This window comes from Mirounga angustirostris, unplaced genomic scaffold (assembly GCF_029215605.1).
Source record: "Mirounga angustirostris isolate CCGP_5_RB_7025 unplaced genomic scaffold, mMirAng1.0.hap1 SCAF_11, whole genome shotgun sequence".
NCBI classification, from domain to species: Eukaryota; Metazoa; Chordata; class Mammalia; order Carnivora; family Phocidae; genus Mirounga; species Mirounga angustirostris.
Genome location: NW_026991719.1, coordinates 86,965,883 through 86,978,325, shown reverse-complemented (window position 1 = coordinate 86,978,325; position 12,443 = coordinate 86,965,883). Strand labels below are relative to the sequence as shown.

The 12,443-nt window shown below is 37.1% G+C and overlaps 1 protein-coding gene and 1 pseudogene across 1 annotated transcript in view; one reads left to right on the top strand and one right to left on the bottom strand.

The window, feature by feature from the left end:
• Nucleotides 1-6,799, bottom strand: part of DNAAF6 (dynein axonemal assembly factor 6) — a 29,719-nt gene extending 22,920 nt beyond the window's left edge. Inside the window, exons 1-3 of the mRNA XM_045863946.2 lie at nucleotides 6,647-6,799; nucleotides 2,960-3,032; nucleotides 436-541 (exon numbers count right to left, since the gene is read on the bottom strand). Of these exons, the coding sequence (XP_045719902.1) occupies nucleotides 436-541; nucleotides 2,960-3,032; nucleotides 6,647-6,799 (332 nt within the window). The remainder of the gene's footprint in view (nucleotides 1-435; nucleotides 542-2,959; nucleotides 3,033-6,646) is intronic.
• Nucleotides 1,078-1,253, top strand: LOC123851890 (U4 spliceosomal RNA; annotated as a pseudogene).
• Nucleotides 6,800-12,443: the final 5,644 nt, after the last annotated feature.

Sequence of the window (12,443 nt, the reverse complement as noted above, 5' to 3'; positions counted from 1 at the left end):
TAGATAATTTGAGAGAGAATGCAGGCTTTTACCACAATTGTGGGACATTGAGTAATTAAAAGCAGGTCTTCGACACATAAATATGGTATAATAACTTAGCTTGTATGAATGCTTGTAACTTAATGGGTTGTTTTCTTTCCCAGTGTTAGTTCCACATTAAACAACTAGCCAACATTAAATTTAAATTTGTAATGGAAATGACTGTATTTTTCAGTTTTTGTTTGATAATAACTGAAAGTAAGGTGTTATGTCTCATTATTTGTTTCTGCTCCAGAAGGAAAAAATAATAATAAATTGCACACGCCTTCTGTGTGTCACTGTAGTTTTCTCTTTTATGTGGTAGAAGTTACTTTATGAATCTTGTCAAAAATAGAACGGTATCAGATGACACATCTACCTTAAGCCCAAACACATTCCTGGCGTCATCTGACTTACTCTGGTATTTCTCTAACATCCCACATGTCCTCATGCTCTCCTCCCTCTGGAACCTCTTCCGGATTCCAGATATCCTTGCTGTTTTCATCACTGCTTTGAGGGATGTCTGTGGAGAAAGGGAAGATAAAGCTGAGGCTGTTGTCTGTTCTTCACGCTCAGTTTGGGATCATCGAAGTAAAGCATTTTCTATTTGTAATCACTAGCTTGTGTTTTGGTCCAAACAAGCTAAATTAGTAAAAACATAGAATTCTTGAATCAATCCACAACCAATACATTATAAAATTATAATAACAGTTGTAGAAAATGCGGAAACAACATATAAGCAAAAAGAAGAAAACAAAATCATCTATAATCCAACTACTCAGAGATAATCAATGATAGCATTCTGGTCTGTATCTTTCCAGCTTCTGTGTGTGTGTACATATATAACGTATAATATAGACTCCATATGTGAAAGAGCATTTGATATGAAACATTATATAATATATATATGCAAAGAAATATTACACATTTTTTTCAGAAACATCAATAGGATCATATGTAAAACATTTATGTGAAAGAAGCAATCAAACATACAATCACTCTGATTTGGGGAGTCAGTGTCTTATCTTGCTTTGTGTATTACTATCTAAAAGCTCTTTGAGCTTTGCGCAGTGGCAGTATCGTAGCCGATGAGGTTTATCCGAGGCGTGATTATTGCTAATTAAAAACTCTTTGATAACTTTGCCATGAAAGCATGACATAATTCTTAAAAAATATCAGTTAAAGAAACTGAAAACAGTGGGTACAATGATCATTTTTAAAATTTTTTAAAAAGATTTTATTTATTTATTTGACAGAGAGAGATTGAGAGAGAGAGCAGAAGGGGGGAGCTCCAGGCAGAAGCCGAGGGAGAAGCAAACTCCCCACTGAGCAGGGAGCCCAATGCAGAACTCGATCCTAGGACCCCGAGATCATGACCTGAGCCGAAGGCAGACACTTAACCCACTGATCCACTCAGGTGCCCCAATGATCATTTTTTAAAAGATTTTATTTATTTATTTTGACAGAGAGACAGAGAGCGGGAACACAAGCAGGGGGTAGTGGGAGAGGGAGAAGCAGGCTTCCCGCCGAGCAGGGAGCCCAATGTGGGACTCGATCCCAGGACCCTGGGATCATGACCTGAGCCGAAGGCAGACGCTCAACGACTGAGCTACCCAGGCACTCCCTGATCATTTTTTTAATCCAGTATTTTCCTCATATAGAAGTGAGCCTCAAAGAAAATCTGTATCACTTGTCCTTTATGTAGGACTGAGCATGTACCTGGGCTTCTATATGTCATCTTTAAATATTTAAAAGCAAATGAGGCATGCAAAAGCCCAGCTTACATTTGTTCCAACATTAGGTGCAGAACATTATTTTGAGTTCTCCTTTTAAGCATCCCCAGAAATGCACCTGATTACCAGGTTTTAAATACTGCCAACTCTTTTGTAATTATCTGCTTCTGTCTAGCATGGACTTTGTAAAGCCTAATTACAGATTTATATAAAATAGTTTGCATATGACTCACTGTTCTCAGAATTTAGAGGATATTAGCCATACACTATCAGAAATTCAGGCAGCATAGAAACACGTCGAAATTTGAACTAGCCTTCCAATATCTCTTGAATAAGGCAAAGAGACTCTTGAGTATGTAGAGTATAATAACTGAAATTTTAAAATCATCCCCTCAGACCTCATTTTAGCCATTATTTTAAACATTTTTCCAGATAAAATCTTTTACAATCAGCTAAACTGATGAAAGAACTTCACTTCCTTTCCCTGTCCACCCTCTGGTAACTGTCATCACGACAGAATTAGAGCCTTCTATATTTTTGAAGACGTGTAAAATGTTCAACTCTGTGAAAATGTATAGGCCAAATTGCTGGGAAAACATACCCCCCGAATATTTATTCTAGTTTATTGGACCTGTGACTATTTACATGGCCTCACGGGCTTTAATTTATAAGCATTTTGATGTAAGATAAAATTGTGTAATTTGTTTTATTGTGTTCTCCAAAAGACTATTAGCTCGATGGGGACAGAGACCTTTCTGTTTTGATCTTCATCATAGCTCCAGAGATGCTCATACTACCTGGTACATAACAGGCTCTCAATAAATATTTGTTGAATGAATTCAGTGAAATTGCCAGAATATAGCAGGGTAGAAAGTGAAGAAACTAAGCATCTTGGTAACTAGACCTTAAATAATAAAAAAGTTATTTAACCACACATGACTTTCTTGGTTTTACATCTCAGGAAATATACCAAAAAATGAATGTGAATAATTCAAGGCAAGTTAATTTCCATTAACATAAAAATGACTTACCTATAACAGTAGAGTAAAAACAGCATCTTTATATGTATGTGACTGTTCATCACTTCCACAATTATTTGAGTTCATCTTTAACAAATCCTAGTGTTAGTATTACTCTCCTTATAATTTTGTTTCCAAAGAAAGATTATACTGATTATATTGATCTATATGCTTTGTTAAATTACCTACCTTGGAACTCTTCAGTTGTTGGTGGTCCAATATTCCCAGGACCCATGGCTCCAAGAACAGATGAACAATTTGGCTGGGAGAGAAAAAGTCCAACATTCTGTAATTACTACTTGTGTAACTTACATGACCAGTAATACTTTAAATTTGATAAGCTTTCCATCTAAAATTTCATAGAGCTTCTCATTTAATTAATCATTGTCGTTATACAACAGAGAGACAGATGCCAAGTATTATTTAGAATGTGTTTTCCTTTTCCTTTCAAAAAGTATTCAGTTTAATAGACCCGAAGGCAGAACTGATTTTTGATCAGACTAAATCCCCAGTTCCAGCCCAGTGAATGTGTATCCCTGCGGATAGGGGAATGAACCGCGTTCATCTCTTTGAAGGTCAGAACCAAGTATTAGTATAAGAGCATCGACACTTTTGGGTTTTGGCAGCGTCTTGTCAGAGTTAGGTGAGGGATGGAAAAGGATGGGAAAGTTTTATAGAAACAAAAACAAACCACAAAATAGGGTCTCAAGTATTTAGATATCAAAGGACTCATTCGAAACTCCTGATAACCGATTTTACTTCTTTCCACTGGGGGCCTAAAACACCTTGTCACACGACCTCATGACACTGAACTTAATGGATTTAAACAGCAACCCTAAATTAATAGTGTCAAATATATGCTGAACCACTTCAGTCATCATGCAAGTTCATTTTGCCATCCTCTGTGCAAGCAAACACACCCCCAAAGGACTGCCCTTCTATTCAGTACAAGAACAATTTTCTTTTTTTCAACTGAGTATAATCATATTACACCATCAGAATAGTGGCAACCACCTCATTGGTCCCTCTCAGGGTCTTCTGATATCTCAAGAAAATCCCAATATTTTCCTAAATGTTCTTGCTGATGCCAGACTCTGAAGCTCCAACTTACTCCATTGCTGGCAGTCAAAACATTCTTCTCTCCTTGGATCCTGGCAAACTAGCACATCTAGCTCTCTTTTCTCAGGCCCCTGCCCAGATCTCCCAAGACTTCAGGCATGTACAAGAGTTACAATGTCCTATTTGGGCAAAAGGAATAGTGTCTGTCCTTGAAAGCCAGTGGAAAACCTCACCTGTGTCTTTATTATGCTAAACTATTCCAACAGCTATAAATCAGAAATTAATCTGTAACATCTCAACAGTTTCTAAGACAGTAACCATTCCTTCCCAAAAGGTGTTTCAAAAGTGCTATGTCTGCAGTTAAGGTGTTACAGACATTTTTATGTGAAAGTCCCAAGACGGTATTCTGTATGGTTTTTTTGTTTGTTTGTTTTAATCACTAAAGTCATATAAACTTGTAGTGCTTCTCTTAAGTTATTAATCACCAGAATACTAATAGTTAATCAGGGCAAAGCATATCTTGGAACATGAGGGCCTCTTGTTTTGTTGAGTGATTCCTTCCACGGAAAATTAAAATCCATAACTTGAACATTCCTGACAAAAATTGGTATGCTCTCTATGGACAGTGATGATTGGGTCAGCACATCACAACAGAAGGGGAGTCTCAGTTTATTAACTTAATGAAAATAAATGATTAAAAACAAAAATTTCAAGTGGAATGATGAACCAGGATAATAAAAATATTAAAAACCATCTTGCAAATGTTTTCCATGAGAATATCATTTCAGCCTTTACCATGGATCAAAATCCCATTATCTGAGAAATTTATCGTTGCAGTTCATCCCACCTTGCAATAGTAAGAGAATTAGAACAACTTGGTTACAATGTCTGTGGAGTGGTGAACCTTATTTCCCACAGGTCTTAAGATCCCCTTGTGAGTTTAAAAAAACACTCTCTTCCCAATCTCCCAGAGTCTTAGCAATTCATGGTGGGGATGGTGTAAATAAGCCAACGTGTATGCAGCAGTTCTAATGCTGTTTTCAGAGAGAATATTTTCAAAAACACATCACTCTTGTAATCATTCCACAGTTCCCAAGATTAATACATGTTAAAAAATGAAAAGCTGTTTCTCTCCTGGAAAATTTAAGAGTTCATTAGAAACATTAATTATTCTCCCACAGTTCTGATACTCAATTCTATATCCTCTAATGATATCTGTACTGCAGTGTCTGAATGACCAATTACCTCAAAATTGCTTATAACCCAGATATACAGAATCATACATTATTACAGTAATTTTCCTCTATGAATTGTACAATTCGGTAAAATGATCCTTGTCTCTCTATTCTCATAATCACTTATCTTTCTCCTAGAATCACCTCTAGATGCAAATAAAGATCTCCATACGTAAACGTCAAAGAGAACAGGCTTTGTAACCAGGGTAAATCTTTTATCTCTGAATCTGTCCCAGTTACAAGGTTCACTTCCCTTTCTTCAAGATTGCTGTTTCTCAAATACGTAATATGCTTTTTGTATACGACATAACCTTACCCTTCCCAGGATGTATCCTTCTATTTCAGCTTAATGTAGCAAAAATGAACTTGCCTTCCCAACTTCATTGATACCTTGCTCCTAAATTTTTCTCCAGTGTCCTGTGTGCTGTATATATTCAATGCTATTATTAATGTCCTGATTTTTGTTTGGCCTCTACTAACTTTTCCCTGACTAACACTTCTTGGATCCTGGCTCCAAGCTGATTCAGTTTCCATCTAAAAATTTTATTTCCATTGCACGTCTGCCTTGATGCAGTGCCTTCTACCTAAACTCTTCCTGGAGGGTGGAAGTTCCATCCAGTGTTGATTTGAGCCACTGAATTTTGCTGCCTATTCAGATTACATTTGTTTTTCCACACAAGGGCAGAAAAGAATTTTGGGGGAGGAGCAAACTGATATGCATGCTCACTGGAGATGGTTTATTCATGGCAAATTCGTCATAATAACAACTTCACTAAGATAATGTGAAGCAAATTGACATATTCTGCTACTGTGTGAGATTTCTGGCCCAAATTTTGTTTGCCTTCATGTAGGCAGTCTGACAGCCGAGGTTTGCTGATACCTAAGGAGCAGGAGAATGGAGAGCAGGGGGTTACGTAGAAGTATTTTGATTATTCTGGGAATATCGGCAGTGACTGAGGCCAGTTCATGGAACTTTCCTACCCAAAATGAAGCCCATCTTGCTGCTGCAAGCCTCCCTGGGGTTACCTGCCCTGATCCCAAATGCTATCCGACAAATTAGATTCCACAGCTCTGTGTGAGCATGTACCCGGAAGTCAATTTTAGTAAGCTAAAGGTAGTTTGTCCCATTATCTGGCTCAAATTATTCTCTGTTCTGTTTTCATGTGTAGATAAATTTTAAACAATTAAGGGAACTGGTTGGTGGGGGCCTAATAAACACTGTCTAGTGGAAATTATTTGTTTTATAGAAATACTGTCTAGGCTTAAAAATCCAAGCTACCACTCTGCAATGGTTGTCAAGCATTCTTTGGCCATAAATATAAATGACAAACATTTTGAAATGTGGCTATTGCTACCATAGTTACAGAACTATTTTCCTATTCAGTGTTCAGGTAGTTTAGAAAAAATATAATTATGTTTGCCTGAAATGTACTAGAGGTTATACTCTCATGCATAATGAGTCCTCCAACCTCCTGTTGGATGACACAGCCCTGCTCCCACAGCAAGGTTGGAACGAGTTGTTCAAATAGAGTTTCACAACTTAGCGTGAATAGAACTAATTCATCTGTAAGTATACGACCACCTGTCCAGGCTCAAAATCATCCTCTTCTTCAGGATAAAGTAGCTTAGAGAGGGCTTGCAGAGTTGAAACCGAAGAAAGGGTTTCAATTTCCATATTTTCATATCCTAGATTTTCAGTTTCCATATTTTCAGTTTCTGCATTTTCAGATTCCATATTTTCAGAATCCATGTTCTGAGGAAGAAGATAATCAGAAAGAGATATTTTGGTTTTCTGTTTCATCGAAGACCGAAGATTAAATTTTTAATCAGCCCTTGATGATGCCTAGCATTATACTGCCATCTGAGAATTCTAGTGGGTTGGTTCATTGGCTTTAGCAAAAAGTTCACACAAAATAAATGAACTGTTTTTATGGTTATAATAGTGATACTATATATGTCTATAATGGAAATTTTAGGAAATAACACATTAAAAACATAAATAAGAAAAGATCACCACAACCTATAATCCTACCAACGTTCAGCCTTTAAAATAATCCTTACAGTCACATTTAGGGTAGGAATTCAGGGTCTTTAAAAATCTTGGAAGTGTCGCAGACTTTAATGAATAACCTGCATAAAGCCTATTGTTAATGATTTTGGCATAAATATAAAAGGAATCTTTTCTACATCTCTGCTAATATTTTTTAAACATGATTTTATAAAATTAACTCACAGGAAACACTTCTTTAGTGCTGTTATTAAATGATCCACTACAATTTCTGCAATGTGCCTAGAACTGTAATACAAAGGGGTCCTCAAATGTGTGCTGGTACAAAATCACCTGTCAAAGTCAATCTGCATGCAGATGGTGTTTTACAAACCTTCTGTTTTATTATGTTTTACTATTATTTTGACTTTCTTTTTTAAATGGAAAACTGATCTTAATGCCTATTGGAGATGTCAAGGGTATGAAACAAATGTGAAATTGCCTGGTATGTCTACCATAGAGGCAGTATATCATAGTGGTTTAGAGTAAGGTCTCTGGAGTCATGCTGCCTAGATATGTATCTATCATTTACTTCCCAGCTCTGTGACGTCAGGCACATCATTTAAACTCTATACACACTATCTTCCTTACCTGTAAGATAGAAATAATAATAGTGCTACCTCATAGGTTTGTTACAAGGATTAAGTAGCTTCATTCACGTCAAAGAGCTTAGAACTGTGCCTTGCACATAGTAAGCACTCAACATATGTTAGCTATTATTATTGGTCCTTTAAAAATTTAATTTTTGCTGGGCATGAATATCACTTCTAATAATGATGTCAAATAAGTTAATGATAAAACTCATTACCCTGGAAACTCATTAAAATGGAAAAGGTGAAATAAGTGGTGATAAAACAATCTTCTCACACAGTATGGTCTGGTAGTCTGCTATGAAAATGAATAATTGACACGTATTAAATTAAACGAAGAGGCTCGTGTTTATATTTTGAAAGTTCTAGTTGATTATGTGTTCATTAAACATTTACTGAACATTAAAAGCAAAAGTTTATTGACATGTTTTCTACCTTTGACAACAAAAGAGGAAATGGATCCAGAACTGCTATTCATATATTTTCATCTGCTTGGCAGGGACATAGCAGCAATTTTGGGATATGAGCAGTGTTTCAGGGCAGAAAGATTGAATAATCATGGTTACAGGGAGGTCTGCTTAGGTGGAGCAGAACCCTGGTCCAAAGGTGGGGGTAGAGGAGGCAGGGTCTGACTCTTGAGGATTATTGGGGAGTTGGCAACTAGATGAAGGTTCAGAATAGGGCAGGGCTCAACATCACAGCTGGAAAAGAAAACTAGGTACCAAATCAAAGGCTTTCTCATGTTACTCTGGGCAGCTACATTATGAAATGAGGCTGTCGTTCAGTGGGTACAGTGGCTACTGGATTTAGGGAAAGCAGATTTATTCTAAATCCCTACCAGTTGGGAAGTAGCTCTGGCCTGGTTCTCACCTGGTGAGAAGCAGGGCAGTGTGGGCAGTGGGAAGCCATCCTTGTAAGCTGAGAGTCTCAAAAGCCAGAGCTGGCATAGTCAGCAGTTTATGAATACTGAATGAAGCATGATTAAATTCACACGAATATTGTACTGCAAAGTAGTCACCTTGGAAGGTTATATGCTGATGTAAATTACGCTATCAGTGTTCAAAATATTTTGGAATTGCCTTCATATGTATCACCAAGAAAACAGGTATCATTATGGTATCACTCAGTTTGATTATACAACAGATTTGTCTCCAAGTGATTTCTAGATGTATCTAGATAACACATCTACTTTCAAAAAATGAAGATTTGCTACTTTGAGGAGATTCAAAAGAATGTGCTACAGGCCTCAAGGCGATTCTAAAAGAGTATTTTCAAAGGTAATTTGAGCAATAGCAACAGCAAGTGGATAGACTCCCAAAGTGACTGCTTTAAAGGGGATGCCCATTCTTGGGATGTATGTTTGAGTATATAACAAAGCATTCACAATAATTTATAGTAACACTTTATATATCTGAAGCACATTAGGAATTAGACTTCTTAAATTCCAAATTAGGCCGGCATAAAATGGCATAGATTCGTATGTAGCTAAATGGGCATAGAGATGTCATAATGAAATTGGCACTTGAGCAAAAATAGTTTTTACCATATCAACTGTATTAATAACCTGCAAACACAAAATAAGAAATCAATAAATGCTTGTTGATATAATATTTTGAGAAATAAATGAATCACCAGTACTTTGCGAATAACTAATTAAATAGTTCAAAGGATCAAGAGAAAAACAGTTATGTGAATTTTTGGAAAAAAATATTCTAAATTTAATGGAAATGCAGATTCTACCATCCTTTTTAGAAGTCTAACAAGTTAAGAATAATTTATTAAGCTTTATTGAAAACATTTATTTGACAGAAACAGATCAATTGGACAAACTAAAGAAAGATGCCTTTTTACAAACTGTGCAGTGTTATTTATTTGTAGGGCTGTCTTTCACTTGTAAATTTGATATACATTAGGTTCGTCTTAAGCCTGGGAACCAAGGTCCTTTAAGATACCACCCCAACCTAATTTTCTGCAGCTTCCTATTTATTTTCCTACAAGCAATTTGTGTTCTGTTAAAAACTGAATTGCTTATTAAACATACCCTATGGGGTGTCTGGGTGGCTCAGTTGGTTAAGCATCCAGGGTCTTGATTTAGCCTCAGGTCATGAAGTCAGGGTTGTGGGACTGAGCCTCTGTCTGGGCTCCCAGCTCAGGGAGGAGTCTGCTTTGGAATTCTTTCTCCCTCTTCCTCTGCCCCTCCCCCCCCCCCAAATAAGTAAAATCTTAAAAAAAAACCCAACCCTATAATCTCCTGCCTTTGTACCTTAGAATGTTTTTTTTTTTTTGCCTATTCAGTGTAGTGTAGTGATTAAAAAAAAAAAAGAAGAAGATTCTAGAGCGACACTGCCTGAATCTGGCATTACCACTTAAATAGGCCAAGAATAAATTGAAATTAAAGAAAATTTAAGTAGTAATTTCATTAAAAACAAAATATATTATTAAATCGATTTGAGATTTGGTTCTTAGAAAATAAATTTTCGGGGCGCCTGGGTGGCTCAGTTGGTTAAGCGACTGCCTTCGGCTCAGGTCATGATCCTGGAGTCCCGGGATCGAGTCCCGCATCGGGCTCCCTGCTCGGCGGGGAGTCTGCTTCTCCCTCTGACCCTCTCCCCTCTCATGTACTCTCTCTCTCTCATTCTCTCTCTTTCTCAAATAAATAAATAAAATCTTAAAAAAAAAAAGAAAATAAATTTTCTAAGCCCTTTGTTTTTATTTCTCTCATTCTCCTTTGCTAGTGAATTCCAAAGGCAGCATTTTCTGGATAGAGCCTATGATTTGCCCACATCAACTTGAGTCCTTAGGGCCTTCATACATAAAGGTGTGATTGGGGGAATCTCTCTTGATACTAGTCACAAAGAGCTAAAGAGACAGACACTTCAGAAACAGCTCACTACGGAAACACAGAAACCAGTTAGGGACTAAGCAAGCTCAACCAGGATGGCTCCAGACCTAGGCACTGAAGCAGTATCAGTAACCAGAGATTAAGTCAGACTCTGGTTGTGAGGGCTGGGGTCGTGCCTTCTATTTCATTTGCCTCCATCCACAGTGTCAGTAGGGATAGCTCTTTGACTTGAATTAATTGGAGAAAAATCTAGGTGAAATTAGTGAAAATCCTGAATTACAAACTATTCAAAAGGAAATATTTTCTTAATTCAAGTATATGTAGTAAGTAAAACCAGGGTAATAAAGAATCACAACATATATCCTTTGGGAACTTGTTTAACAGGTAAACACATACCCCTATGTAAAGTACTGTTTACAGCTGAATGATTTCAAAGTATTCAAAATCCATTTACTCTGTTAAATAAAGTTGGCATTTCTTCTGCAACTTTATTTACATGATTCTTATTTAGCAATTCCTGTATTAAAATTCTTCTGAAAACACAAAAGTAAACATCATCTCTGCCCTATGTCTGAATTAAATTGCAGTATACTGGCTAATTTATTTTTTTACATTTTTGACAGCTATACGCATCAATGATTATTAAAAACAATTCATTTTTGACTTTGTCTTTATAATACCAAGAATGATTTCCTTTTTTAGGAATGTCATAAAATGTACCAAATCATAAGTAACTATGAGGACTTAACAGGGTTTTTCTTACAAATTTAAAATATATTTAATAGAATGTGATTTTTGGAAATACCTGGAATATTTCATAAATGACCTTCTTTTGATTTAATACTTCCTCTATTATTCTTTATTTTAGACAAACTTAATACACTTGGCAGTAATTTTTGTTTCTCTCTCTCGTTCTCATACTCCACCTCTATCTAAAAAGGAGCTGAGACAGCAAATTTTCCTTCAGTACTTTGAAATTTTCTCCCGAAGTCAACAGGCCTGTTTTGATTTCTTTGGGAAACAGTCTCTGTTCTGAATCCTTGTCACAACAGGAAGCTCTTAGAAGAAATGACCCCTAACTCTCTGGTCAAATTCTGTTCTCTCCCCATACGCAGATTTTATTTTTTGACCCCGTTTCTTACCTTTTGACAGGTACAGTCAGTCTCGCGACATATAATACTTACTCTCCGATCAACCGTCGGTGAGTAGCAGCCTCGGTAACGTAAGTACTAGTAGTCTTTGCACACGACGCTTTAGCCCACTCAAGTACAGTCCGACTGCGTCTCAGTCCTCAACGGATCTGACCAACGTCCGTTGGAACCCTCAGGTCACAGAGTTCACATTCTCTCACACAGGACATTGTCCACGTAGAAAGTGGCACCCGCCATTTTCTTTTTCAGTTTGAACAGCGTTATACCCCTTAAAAAATTATATCCCAACAAAGGCACTCTGGATAAATCATGCCTGTACATGTAAAACAGAAGGAACAGTGGGTGTTCCAATTGAAGCACCCAAATCTACCTATAAGGACACAGTTTTCACTTTCAAATTAGTGTTAAAACCATTAAGTGTGTGTGAGTTGACAAAGGCATTGGGAAGCCTTCATGGGTCCATTTTGGCCTTCAGACGGTCGAACAGCATCTATTCCCCTGTGTGGTAAAACTGTCCCATCTCTCACTCACATCCTGAATAGGCTGAGTTTTGTTAAAGCTGCCTCCTGCTTCTAGTGTCTAGGGCAGGGGAACTGAGGGACAAGGTCTGTACTATTTGCGACTTGTGGCTTTTTTGGGGTATCTTTCAGAGTCGTAAGTACTCTAGAGTTTTCCCTAGTTTTCCCGATAGCCAGGACATTTGAGGACCCTTTCTTTCCCCTTCCTAAGGTTCAGGTTTCCTCACCTGG